The sequence below is a fragment of the Saccopteryx bilineata genome, chromosome 1 (genome assembly GCF_036850765.1).
Source record: "Saccopteryx bilineata isolate mSacBil1 chromosome 1, mSacBil1_pri_phased_curated, whole genome shotgun sequence".
Taxonomy (NCBI): Eukaryota; Metazoa; Chordata; class Mammalia; order Chiroptera; family Emballonuridae; genus Saccopteryx; species Saccopteryx bilineata.
The window spans coordinates 369,270,249-369,284,122 of NC_089490.1; the positions used below are offsets into that span (position 1 = coordinate 369,270,249).

The 13,874-nt window shown below is 38.1% G+C and overlaps 1 protein-coding gene across 6 annotated transcripts in view; it reads left to right on the top strand.

The window, feature by feature from the left end:
- GAS2 (growth arrest specific 2) overlaps positions 1-13,874 on the top strand; it is a 137,132-nt gene that overhangs the window by 87,892 nt on the left and 35,366 nt on the right. For 4 of the 6 annotated variants that reach the window (XM_066251144.1, XM_066251142.1, XM_066251145.1 and 1 more), the window contains exon 8: positions 9,193-9,246. The exons of 1 other annotated variant lie outside the window; for it this stretch is intronic. In XM_066251144.1, coding sequence (XP_066107241.1) covers positions 9,193-9,246 — 54 coding nt within the window. Of the gene's footprint in view, positions 1-9,189; positions 9,247-13,874 lie in introns of all 6 variants that reach the window. One more of the 6 variants, XR_010728096.1, reaches the window with a different exon arrangement.

Here is a 13,874-nt window from a genome sequence, read left to right on the forward strand (position 1 = left end):
TCCCCCACACGCCAGGCCGACGCTCTACCGCTGAACCAACCGGCCAGGGCAGTGTTTCCATCCTTTGTTACAGGTGACACCCCTCTGCCCCAACCTTACAGAGCCTAGGTCTGAAGTAAGTAGTATGAAAAACAAAATTGAAGTGTTTTTTTTTTCTTAGAGAGAGAGACAGACAGGAAAAAAGGGAGATGAGAAGCATCAACTCATAGTTGTGATACTTGACTCATTCACTGCTTTCTCATATGTGCCTTGACCAGGGGGCTCCAGCAGAGCGAGTGTCCCCTTGCTCAAACCAGCAACCTTGGGCTTCAAGCCAGTGACCTTTGGGCTCAAGCCAGCGACCATGGTGTCATGTCCATGATCCCACGCTCAAGCTGGTGACACCGCATTCAAGCTGGTAAGCCTGTGCTCAAGCTGGTGACCTCAGGGTTTAGAACCTGGGTCCTCAGCATCCAAGGCTGACTCTCTATCCACTGTGCCATTGCCTGGTCAGGCACAAAGTTGAAGTTTTGACTCCCAAACCCATAATACACTCCACTCCAAGCTGCTTCCCTATGGCATGTCAATTAAGTACAAATATTTTATTCACAAATTTAGCCCTCTAAAATAAAGCTGCACATTTTTACAATATATTTTAGGTTCAGCTACACAGTAGTATATTCCTTATACCATTTTTAATTTAAAGATATCAGAATATAAAAGGCATTACAGTTCTATAATCAATAGTTTCTACTATAAAGAAAAAGATATAATGTGTTTGACTGTGTTATGAGAGTAATAAAAATTATAACAATATTTATTAGGTGTTTATTTGTATGCCCGACATTGTTCAAAAAGCTTTGTATGACCTATCTAGTTTAATAGTCAAAGCCAATTAGACTTATATACATTATAAGGTGTATTATATTATCTGTATTGATAACTTTTTAAATAAAGTCAGAAGATAAATCTATATTGCCAGTAGAGTCTTGTGAGTCTTCTTGCTAATTGTAGATATTTTAAAAGTGGATTAATATTATATCAAGACATTTTTATAGCAGACTTTCATAGTTAGGTAAAACCATATGACACAATACAATATAAAGATGATGTATCATAGAATTGTATGGTTGAAACTTATATAATCATTTTAAATAATGTCACCCCAAAAATTTAATAGAAAAATAAATAAAAATAAAATAAAATCTTGCAAAAAAAATCAGATGAGGTTTCATGCTAACACCCTAATGGTTCAGGGAATTTTCTTTTTCACATGGCAATACCCTGCCTTAAGGGAACTAAGAAGTGTGACTATTTAAAGAGCCTGAAGACAGAGCATCGCCCCCTGGTGGGCAGAGCGTTGCCCCTGGTGGGCGAGCCGGGTGGATCCCGGTCGGGCGCATGTGGGAGTCTGACTGTCTCTCCCCGTTTCCAGCTTCAGAAATAAAGAAAAAAAGAAAAAAGAAAAAGAGAAAAAAATAAAGAGCCTAAAGAAAAGAATGAATAATTTAATTGGAAATCAGCAAAGGGATTTGAAATGTTATGGAGTCACCTTTGCTATACTTCTTTTAAATGAAATCATCTTGGATTAATGGAAAGGTCACACACATTGTTATTGATTCATTGTAATTTCTTCTTTACTATAAAAATTCTTCAGGATTATACCTGTGCGGTAAAAATCAACTCACGGTAACAAACCAAGCAAAAGAGGCACCAGAGCTCTGTTGCTATAGCAACTCAGCCGGGCAATGTCTTCTGGGACTCACTCTAAGGGAAGGTCCAATGATAGTGACTGATATTATTTCCTTTTCTGCTCTGATGACACATATGGATTTACTGTGAGTAAAAAAAGTAGCATGGTTCAAATTGCATACCTTTCCTGGTAATGAAAAATGCGCTGTTATGTAAAATTGCAAAGGAGTTTTAAACAAGTAGCAAGCAGAATAATACTTCCATTTATCTTGGTAGAAACGTACAGATAGCCATTACTGAGCAGGTGAATGTCAAAAATTCATTTTTTAAAAAAAATTTAATGTAAACCTTTCCTGCAATTTAACAATTTATAAGAGCAGTGATTAGGATTTCAAAATCATCTAATGTCTTTCATTCATTTCTAGGGAAAATATGACCATGTTTGCCTCTGATGTGTGCAAAATCTCAGACAACAGTTATAGTGCTCTGATCCATGGTGAGAGAGATGGCTGTTATTAGCACATGAATATTTTCAGACTGGGCCCCTTTCTTTGCCCAACTTCCTTAAAAGATCACTTATTCAGGAAAAGCAAGCAGCAACATTTAAAATGTATTCAAACATTATAATATCAGATTTTAAGTTACTTTTATAATATTTTGCTCCATTAAAGACACTCATTTGTTTGGAATTCATTCATGTTTCATGAGGCTGGGCTAATAACATGGTTCTAATTTACACTTTGGTAACACATCTCTCAAGGGACTTTGCAAATGTTAGTAGGTCCTCTTAAACTCTTCTTTCTGAGAAAAGCATATGTCCTGTGTGAATGCAAAATAAACGAGTAATGATTCACCATTGCTGTAAAAATAAATTGGCTGTTAGGGTGTTGTTTTTTGAGATTTATTTCTTAAGATTGAAAAATTTTAAACATAGAAAAATTTAAACTAGACTTTGTTGCAGATTGCATCCACCTTTAAAAGCAAGAAAAATGTTAGTTGATGTCTTTTACAAGAACGGAAAGATTAGCTAATATGTATATATGGGCAAATCTCTATTCTTATTTAAGTTAGATAATTTACTTCTCTTTCCATGGAACTGTTAAGAGGGTATATCAAGTGAGAAGAACAATACATAAATGAGAACTCAAAACCAAAGATCCTTTCTCCTGAGAATTTGGTATTATTGGCACCTAGCCATGAGTAGTTTTAAAATTTATGTTTACCTTTCACCTGGCCTGATTAGTACTTTTACTCATCTTCACCTGGATTACAATGCCTGTAAATTGTACAATACATTTGTGACTCTCTTTCACCTTGCATGTAGAATAGATTGAAAAATTTTTTCTCACCAGCCACAAATCAAAATTATTTAAACTTCTAGAAGCATTGGAAAATTCAGTGGCTTCATGTCCTGTGATTTCCAATTTTTGCACTGCTGTAGCTTTTCTGCTATGAAGATAGATTTGTTGCATATGTATATATACATGTATATGTGTATGTATATATATACATATATATATGTGTGTGTGTATTATAGTATGGTGTGTGTATGTGTAGTGAAAAGGAGCAATATCAGAAAGTTGATTAATCCAACGATTGGGCATTTTGATTTTAAGAGAAATATTAAGTTGATTTTTCTGTGCCTGAAATTTATACCCCTAGTCAAGAATTTTGTGAGAAAAATAAACTTTTATTTTGTCCACGTTTCATTACATATACCATTTAATATTCCCTGTATGTCGTCAGTGTGTCGGGTGCTTGTCTAACTACTCTCCTTGGATTCTTTTATTTAGCCCTCACAACTCTTTGAAAGAGACACTATTATGATTTCCATTTTCACAATAAGGAAACCAAACGTTAGGGAATTAATTACTTGCCAAAGGCCACACAGCTGTAAGAGTCAAAACCTTTCTTTGAATTAAAGATGTCTGACTGCAGAGCCCATGGTTTTAATTACAGTCTATGCTTTCATTCTCTTTCAGACTGTCTAGTCTTTCAGCATGTCATGTTGTGAGTATTGTTCCTCAACCTTTCAGCATCCGTTAATAATTGAACCGTACTTAATGTGCAGCTCCTAATTCACTCATCCCTTTGCTGGTGTGCTTTGGCAAAATAGAAATTTAATAGTCAACCCCCATTGGAAGGTCAGAAGAAAGTACCCAGGAAACAATGAACATTACAAAAAACAACAACAACCCCCCCTAATTTTTTTTTTTCAGAAAAACCAACCAGAATGGTTTTCGTATTGTACAACATATTTATTGATTTTTAAAAATACATATATTTACCAGACTTGAATAATCTTCCAGAAGCCAAAATTTATTCTGGGAATGAAGAAACTAAGGGATATTCTCAATGAAATATATATCCATTTTCAGTTTGCTTTTATGCAATTAGGGTTTAATCCTTTAATTTGATTATGTATGAAAGAAGTTTCTGAACATGCTGTGGAAAAGGAGGAAGGTAAAATTGTTTTTGTGTACCTCTTCATACTTTAATGAAAGGGTTTAAATTAGATTTAGGCCAAAGGACAAACTGAAAACTTTTAACATAGCAATTAGTGCTTTTAAAAGCAAGTTCCCTAAAAATGGATGTTACATAATTTGTAAATAACATTTTTTTCTGAACTATTTTTGTCCTTTTTCTTGATGGTGGTAGAGAATACCTTACTTTTCTATGGTTTATAAAGTATATTCACTTGTACATTCTCATTTTATTTTCATTACTACTCTCTGAGAAAAATCAGTGATTGTTAATTTACATATCTTTTTAAATTGAGTAAACTGCAGATAAAAGATTTAACAACTTTCCCAAGGTAATCCAGCTAATAAGTGGTTAGTCTAGGGTTAAATCATATTATAAATTTTTATATGTTAGATTCCATATATTTTAAACTTCACACTATAAAATTTCCCTTTGAAGTTTTTTTTTATCTTAACAAAAATGGAAACACTTAGTCATTCACTGTGTTTTTGATTTAAGTCTCATTTGACTTGCATTACAAAGTAGATATTACACAATAACGTGAATTTGTAAAGTTTATAAGATTTTTCTCTTCCTTCCTTTTGTAGTTTTCCTAACAACAGCAATTTCTTGGTTTATATGTTCTCTGCTGATATAAATGTGAATGATTTTAATGATTAAAAATATGAATGATATATTTTTTTTTGCCAAAGGAAAAGAAATGAAACAATTTATACATAATGTGTCATGGCCTTGAATTATTAATGAGTCTTCTAGCAGCCAAAGCATAAATCTGTGAAATATCTGACATTATAAATTATATATAATTCTCCCATGGGCTTGAGTTGCATAAACAGGATACAGCCAGATTCATTGAGGAATGTACTTTGCAAATGTGGCCATCTTGAGTTTGTAGTGAATGTAGTCAAGCATGGTGGAAATATTTTCATTACAGCAGGGACTGTAAGAAAATACGACTCATTTATGGGGTGGTTTATCTTTTTCATAAAATCAATGAATTAAGCTTCTGTGTGACTTGGTTATTTTACACCTTGTGCATTTCTTCTCTAATACTTGACATTTTGAATTTCAGTTCCTCCATAAAAACTCGGAACCTTGGACCTGGACCCAGCAAGTGCCTCCTTTTCCTAACTGCCCAGCCTTTCATTGCAGGAGTCTTACTGAGTTCACTGGAATGGCATGTTTCAACTCTATTAGTCTTAACATTTTTGTTTGAGGCTTGGTTGTGTGTTATTTCAGGATACATTCTGCCATTTCCTGCCATCTTGTTAGAAGCATGCTAAGATCTTGAGGAAATCTTTGTGAGGATTTTGGGAGGAACAAGATGTAAAGATTTCAGTTTAATATTGATCTTAGGGCCCTGGCTGGTTGGCTCAGTGGTAGAGTGTTGGCCTGCATGTGGAAGTCCCAGGTTTGATTCCCATTCAGGGCACACAGGAGAAGCACCCATCTGCTTCTCTCTCTCTCTCTCTCTCTCTCTCTCACTTATCCTCTTGCAGCCATGGCTCAATTGGAGTAAGTTGGCCCTGGGCACTGAGGATGGCTCCATGGCCTCCACCTCAGTCAGTAGGGAGAGCTTAGCTGCTGAGCAACAGAGCAACGCCCCAAATGAGCAGAGTATCACCCCCTAGTGGTCTTTCCAGGTAGATCCCAGTCTGAGCACATGTGGGAGTCTGTCTCTGCCTCCCCTCCTCTCACTGAATAATAATAACAACAACAACAATAATATTGGCCTTAGGATATATTCTCAATTTGTTTTATAATAAAAATCCCAATGTTACTAAAAAAAAAGAAATTATATATATAAATTATATATATATAATCAGTGAGTTATTTAGAGAGCTATTTGACATTTCCCTAAAAGAACCCCAGCAAGAAATCACATTTCATGACTCTTCTCTTAGTTTCAGCTTTCTTTTACATACTCGCTTCTCTTGCTAATTTCTAATCCTGCACTGCACTCACACCTTGTCCTTCTCATACTTTTGGCTATTATGGAGAAATGCTATTTCTCTGGCTCAGGGTTCTTATAATCTAGTTTGTGTTAGAGACAAATTTTAGGGGGCTCTAAACTCTATGAAAAAAATTATAATTATTTGAGAAATCACCATGGAAAGGGTTTTTTCATCCCTTAATCAAACAAAATACAATCCTTCCAATGTTTTATTTGTTCATTTTCCAAGAAACCAACACCTTGGTTAACAGTCATTGACTTTCACTCTGAACACAGTCATTTGTCTTATTTTTCTGAAATCCAGCCTCACAGAGTATGTGGGACAGAGATAATTAGAGAGTTTCTCTGAGGCATCATTTGAAAGCTGGTCAAGGGAAGCCTGATTTAAAATCCATCTTCTCACTTTGGCATCAGGCAAAAGGTTTCTGAGAATCCCAATTTCAAAACTGTAACACCCATGTAGTAGTAACATATTAATTTGTCATCACCCATCAATGTGTCAGCCATAATAATACTACCCAGTCCAGGACTCAGTTTTTTATATTCATGGTCTTTTAACATCATGAGTTAATAGAAAAATTAAGGAAACTCCTATGGCCCACAGAACATTAAAAGCTTTATTAATGTCACATTATCCACCCACCTAAGGCTAAGATGGACTTCAGCCTTGTACAAGGAGGCACTTGGAACCACAATGTATATAACACAAATTTCCTCTCCCACAGTGATAGTCACAAAACACCTTTTTGCTGACTGGGTGGTGGAGCAGTGGATAGAGCGTCAGACTGGGATGCAGAGGACCCAGGTTTGAAACCCTGAGGTCGCCAGCTTGAGCGTGGACTCAAATGGTTTGAGCAATGCTCACCAGCTTGAGTCCAAGGTCGCTGGCTTGAGCAAGGGGTCACTCAGTCTGTGGTAGCCCCCTGGTCAAGGCACATATGGGAAAGCAATCAATGAACAACTAAGGTGCCACAATGAAGAATTGATGCTTCTCATCTGTCTCCATTCCTATCTGTCTGTCCCTATCTATCCCTCTCTCTGACTCTCTGTCTCTGTCAAAAGAACAACAACTAAAAAACAAAACAAAACACCTTTTTTTGCCTCCATTTTCTAACAACTTACAGTCAACATGACAAAGAACTAGAAGTGTTCTGAGAAGCAAGGTGAGGATTCTCATATCCAACCATGGAGATATCATCTATTTCTTGTATTTACTCAACATCATATAGCAAAAAGAAACCCTCCAATATGCACTGAAAGAATTTCAGAGAAACCTGAATTTTATTGAAATCTTGGCTTCAAAGATTGAACAGGATCTTCCTTCATGTGCAATACCATAGCTCAGGTGGATAACACATTATATATCAACTAGTGAAAGATAAAGATGAGCCTGACCAGGCGATGGCACAGTGGATAAAGTGGCAACCTGGGATGCTGAAGACACAGATACAAAACCCTAAGTTTGGCCCTGGCTGGTTGGCTCAGTGGTAGAGCGTTGGCCTGGTGTGCAGGAGTCCCAGGTTCGATTCCCGGCCAGGGCACACAGGAGAAGTGCCTATCTGCTTCTCCACCCCTCCCCCTCTCCTTCCTCTCTGTCTCTCTCTTCCCCTCCCACAGCCAAGGCTCCACTGGAGCAAAGTTGGCACGGGCACTGAGGATGGCTCTGTGGCCTCTGCCTCAGGCGCTAGAATGGCTCTGATTGCAGCAGAGCAACGCCCCAAGATGGGCAGAGCACCGCCCCCTGGTGGGCATGCCGGGTAGATCCCGGTCGGGTGCATGCGGGAGTCTGTCTGACTGCCTCCCTGTTTCCAGCTTCGGAAAAATACAAAAAGAAAAAAAAAACAAAACTCTTAAGTTTGCTGGCTTGAGCACGGGCTCATCTGGCTTGAGGGCGGGCTCACCAACTTGAGCATGGGGTCGCTAGCTTGAGCATGGGATCATAGACATGACCCCAGGGTCACCAGCTTGAGCCCAAAGGTCACTGGCTTGAGCAAGGGGTCACTTACTCTGCTGTAGCTTCCATGGTCAAGGCACATATGAGAAGCAATCAAAGAACAACTAAAGTGCCACGACTAGGAGTTGATGCTTATCTCTTTCCGTTCCTGTCTCTCTATCTCTCTCTTAAAAAAAAAAAGATGAAGATGAAGATGAACTATTTTAAAGATAAAAGGAAGATAGCCTTGACTAAAAGATAAAGGAATTAAAACCGTAATAATATCTAATCACATTAACGAGAAAGAAATATTTCCCAAGGATCATTTGACTTTAGAATCATAATGCTAAGACAGAGAATCTGGTGCATGACCTTTAATTATGATTGAAGGCCTTTCTATAAATTACCTTTTAGATAAAGTGTTTCTTTGTGAGTATGTGATCACTGTGAGATTAGAGTGCTACATAAATTCATTTTTAATTATAATAGAATGTGATAGAGTGCCTCATGGATCACATGGTTCTCTGAGGGTAAATATATTTGTAGGGCCTTGAATAGAAGCAGGACCAACATCAGTGACCTGAATGGGTACCAGGGAAGTTAGAACAAGATGGCAGGATATCTCCCAAAGTAGAAAGTTTCACATTGAACATAATGGCTTCATTTACTTAACAATTTTTTTTCTAGGACTTCATCAGACACTCTCTAGAGTCTGCTGCAACATTTCTCTTATTAAAACAAGGCACAGACTTGATGTCTGTTTCCCAGGCAAAATTACTTCCTTAACACGTTTCTCTTATTTTTATAGTAAGAGTTCTGAGCAATGAACAGAAAACCAAAGGACCCCAGAACATAGATAATTCTAGCATTTGTGTTTTAAAATGCAAATGGCTAACACAGTCGACAATTCTTAGATGATGTATGCTTCCATTATCACTTAGTGTGGATTATTAAACCATAAAACTTCCTTTCGCTGGAGGAGATGAAAAAAATATATACAAATAGTCATTCTCATGTAACTTTTACCAAAAGGATTTCTTTAATCTTGTCACAAAAGGTCACAGTTTGCATTTCCAGGTAATGTTCGTGTGCCTTTCTGCAGTGGAGGTGGAGAGCACTTTATGAACTTCATATCTTCTTGTTTCAGTAGGGTCTTCATGGTTGTGCCTATGTCTCCACAGCCAAAGCAAAGCAGACATTTAAGGTAATTACTTAGATAATTAAGGGGAAACCTCTCCACTTTGCTTTCACTGTGGAGCCTTGACCTCTAGACCAATGAGGGAAGTTGGGCAACAAAAAGTGAATAATTTACCTATGTTTTTCTTTCTATTTTTTTTCTTAATAAAGTATTCAAATGATGGGTCTCCCATCATACTTTGTGACAGTGGCAATCTGAGGCTTATGGTGGGTGGCAGGCGGAAGCCTGGTATTTTTCTCTTTTCTGAGTATAAGTCCCACACTCCAGAGTGTCTCTTTGTCAACTTTATTATTACAACAGTTCAAAAGTATAAACCATGATTTGGCTCCTGTATGCAGTATTATCTTAAGTCTTTGCTTTAAAATATTTAAGATAATATGCTTATGGAATAAAAAGGAAGCACCATCTAAGCCGTATAATTTCAGCATATTTCCTTTCTGTTCCCACTGCACAAATGGCCCTTTGTGGTTTTTCATATACGGAGCCTCATGAGCTCCTGCCATGTCTCTGCTCCTGACATCATCCTTATTCAACGTACCAGCAGCGCTTTTCCTAACACATGAGATTTATTACTTGGGTGTAAGAAAGGTTGAAGAGGACAGGAATGGATTATAATAACATGAACTTGCCACCTTGAGGTTGCCAGTGTGCATAGAAGGGTTGGTTCATTTTTAGTTTTTAAATATTAATAATTCTGAGCTAAAAAGAGCAGCTTACTTGAATAAGTGTTACCTGTTTTGCACAAATACAAAATAATTATTACAAAAGTCCCATTTTGTAAATGATTTAAATAGGATAACTGTATCTTGAAACGACAATCTGAGAATGTTTAGGTTTCTAAAGAAGTATTGTTCAATGCATTTCTTAATGCATAATTTATCCTTCATTTATTCACCAAATGCATGAGTATGTGAAATGTGCAGACGACTACTAGAATTCTCAAGGATACTATTACTGTATTAACTCTTTCTTTGTAGAGATCATGCTTTACAATGTAAATAATTAGTCATACACTAAGAATTCTGACAATGAAGTATAATTTAATTGATTATAGACATTAATAATTGACAAATAAAAGAAAGAGGTTAGTTCTTGAAAAGTCACTTTTAACATCTCCTTATTGAACCTGAAAATATGTTATAAAACATTAGAGTGCCTGATTGAGTTGAAAACAGTAGACATCACGCCCCTTGGACCTGCTGAGATACGGTGCACAAAGATTTAAAAAGCAAGTTACTATTAAATGAAGGTGAAATGTTGGTCTGTTGTGCTAATCTGGATATGACAGCCCTGACCCCCATTCAGCACCAGGATTGTTTGAACCACTCTTGCTGACTGGGTGTGAAGTTTGCCTTTCAATATTCAGATGTCCCTTGGTTAAAATATGTTGCCTGACAGATTTTCTTTGTTCAGGGAATATGAGTGTGTATTCTTTTCACTACTTAAATTTCCACACTTCTCCTTGCTTCTCTTAAAGTAATTTTTTTTTCATAAGTGTCTTTTAGGAGGGCACGGATTGAATTAGAAAGTCAGGAATATAGTTATCTGATAACCCTCATTATAATTCTTTGTATTTTAAGGTGAGTCGTTAAAGAAAATCTTTGAAGTTCATAGGATCTCAATAAGCACCATGGAATTGGTAGGATGGGTTTGTAGTGGAGCAGGCATGCTATTTTTCGGGGTAGAGGGGCAATTCAAATCCTGCTTTGGGGAGGCAAAAAACAGTAGAGTTCTTGCCTTTTCTCTGCCTTCCTTCTTTTCCCAGAGAAGGTGAGTTAGAGAGAAAAGAGAGGTTACTTTGTCCAGTTTTCAGAGCGCTGTCCCCCATCCTGGTTACTTGTTTTTCTATTTAAATGCAGACATAGAAGGATAACACAGCCATGTTCCTAACAGAAGTGAAATGCACAAGAATCAAGGTCAAGAGACTTACTTCCTGGGGACATCTCTCAGAGAGCCTGGGGCTGAGCTTTATTATTGGTCTTTTCTGGTCCCGGAACAGAGGACCTTCAGTGGGTGCAGCCCATTTCAGGCTCATATGTCCTTTCATCGTTGAACCCAGGCAGTTCTGGGAGGATGTGAAGAGCTTCCTGGACAGTGACAAGCAGAGGGTCAGAGGCTTTATCACCACTTGGACCCAGCAGATAAAATGCCTGGAGATTGACAGGGGTTAACCCCCTAATTCTTCATCCAGGGGCTGCAGTCTGCTGCTTGTGCATCCACCTTCCTGTCCCACCACTCCCTGAAGGAGGCTCTGCCTTCTGGCCCTTGAGACTCTTCCTGGAGGGTTGCCAAACTGCCTTCAATCCTGCGCCTCCTTACCCTGGCCTGTCCCTCGTCTTCAGTTCTCCCCTGCCTCATTTCAGACACCTTTCCACAGATGGGACTTAGGTTCTAGTCATCTTCATTCACTACGTCCCGGGCCACCCTCTGTCCTAGGCCCTCAGATTTAGATCACCTTTGGGTCTTACCAGGTCTATACAGGGCTGGAATTGGAATTGTCCTGGGACTTGTCTGGTGTGAACTGTTGTTCTCTCTGTAGTGAGATTACCTTATCTGCCTGCCCTTGTTGGTATTTCTTAGATCAATTCATTTCATTCTTAAGATGCCCCTATCAACTCCCTTCCCAAAGCAGGTCATAGAAAAGGTGGCAAGCAGTTTAACCATTTAGATCTTAGCTTTTTAACTGTTAGCTGTTCCCATGTAACCAGAGGCTACTGAGGGAGGTGCTGATGTACTTAAAATGCCTCCACCCAGGATTTGTTGTTCGGTCATTCCCAGTTAAATGTGTCAAAGGTTTTTTTGTTTGTTTCATTTTAAGTGTAATTTTATATTCAATGATCTCCAGACCTATTTATACTGTTACAAGTATTTCTCCAGAATAACCCAGTGCTTTCTCATATTACTAGGTGTTAGAGCTACTACAAGTGGCTTTTCTTCACACATGTTCTCTCTCTTTTCTCCTGAAAGTCAAGGGCTTTCAAAACAAGATATATCAATGATTAAAATGTATTTAGCATGCTATTTTAAACAGAGAACTTTCACCATATTTTAAAAAGAACAATCCTGGATTTTTCCAATCACAGTACATTGGAAGATTTATCTAAGAGATGCATAATCGAGTTGCTTGGGTGAGTCCTTACAGCAGTTTTCTTTGGTGCATTGACTTTTAAGAATTTAGATCATATTGGGGGAGACATCAAAGTTTAATATCGAGATCTCCCTTTCGCTGATCTTCCATGTGATACGTTTCTTAGATTTGAAGTTGGAATTCCCAATAGTAGTACCTATTGTAGGATGTTTCTGTTAATCTGGACTTCTAGAATCATGAAAGGCTATTAGGAGGAAGAGGTATGGGCTGAGACTCTAGGAGGTTCAGGAGGAAGGAGAGTGTTTCAGCCAGAGCCAGAAGGGTGCAGCCTATGCCGAGACTCAGGAGCACTGGGGAAAAGGCCAAGGCAGGGAGAGCTAAAAGGGATGAAAGGAAGACAGAGATATCAAAACTCTCAGACGTGCAGCCTCCAGAGCAGAGGGCCAAGTATAGGAGAGGGTGATATGAACCTCAGGGAAGGGGAGACGTGAGGTGGTCAGGCACAGAGTCAAGTCACGAGGACCCACCTGTATGATAAGAGCTGTGGCTTTCTCTTGAAAAAAATAGGTAGATGCCAAAGAATTTTTATAAGGGCACCTGTGTAAGTAAATTGTATTTAAAATCACTTTGGCTCTACTATAGAGAATGAAGAGAAAATGGGTGAATACCATCCAACCATATTGGCTCAGGAGTGGGTAAGTCAGGACATTGGCAGCTCAGCCTGGAGACCTATCTGATAAAAATTCCAGATAGGACATGTATTATGACTGACAGGGTAAGTCTTCCTATCTTGGTAAGTAGGTTATTTAAAATCGAAACACTGTGAAGTTCATCTTTTCCCCTTAAACAGAATATCTGAAAAGCAGCATGTTGATTTTGGCTTGTTTTGATACATCTGTCTGGCATAGAGGAATTAACTGGGTTTCAATCAGTCAGAATTTCCACTTCTTAAAGAATTTTTTAATGAGAACCTTACCATAGATTAAAATTGTAAGCTACTTATATAGACTGAAAGAGAATGACTGGAAATGGTGTCTTTATATTTTACTACTAGGGAGAGTTGTCAATTTCATCATTTTATCTTTTGAAAATATATGTAAAAAACAACAACAAAAAACAACAACAATAAAACCTCTGGGCAATACCAATTGACAAGAGTCAAAGAAATGAAGAGAAAAGGAACAAACTGGTGTTACTATCAACAAGTTTTTAGAATTTGTTTCTCTAAGCTCTTGTTTTCCAGATGTTACCCAGATTCTCAGTTCCAAATCAGGCTGGTGATTTAGGACATTTTCTTTTACCATAGCCAGGTTATAAAAAAATACAGTGCTCTTCCCCCCCCCCCCCAATAAGCCCAGCAATGAGTCCAAGGCATTTTCTGTGAAAACTATTCTTTGGTTTAAGAATATTCTCCATAGACTCTGTGTGGTGGGCTCAGTGGTAGAGCGTCAGCCCAGTGTGCGGACATCCCAGATTCGATTCCCAGTCAGGGCACACATAAAAAACGACCATCTCGGCCCTGGCCGGTTGGCTCAGCGGTAGAGCG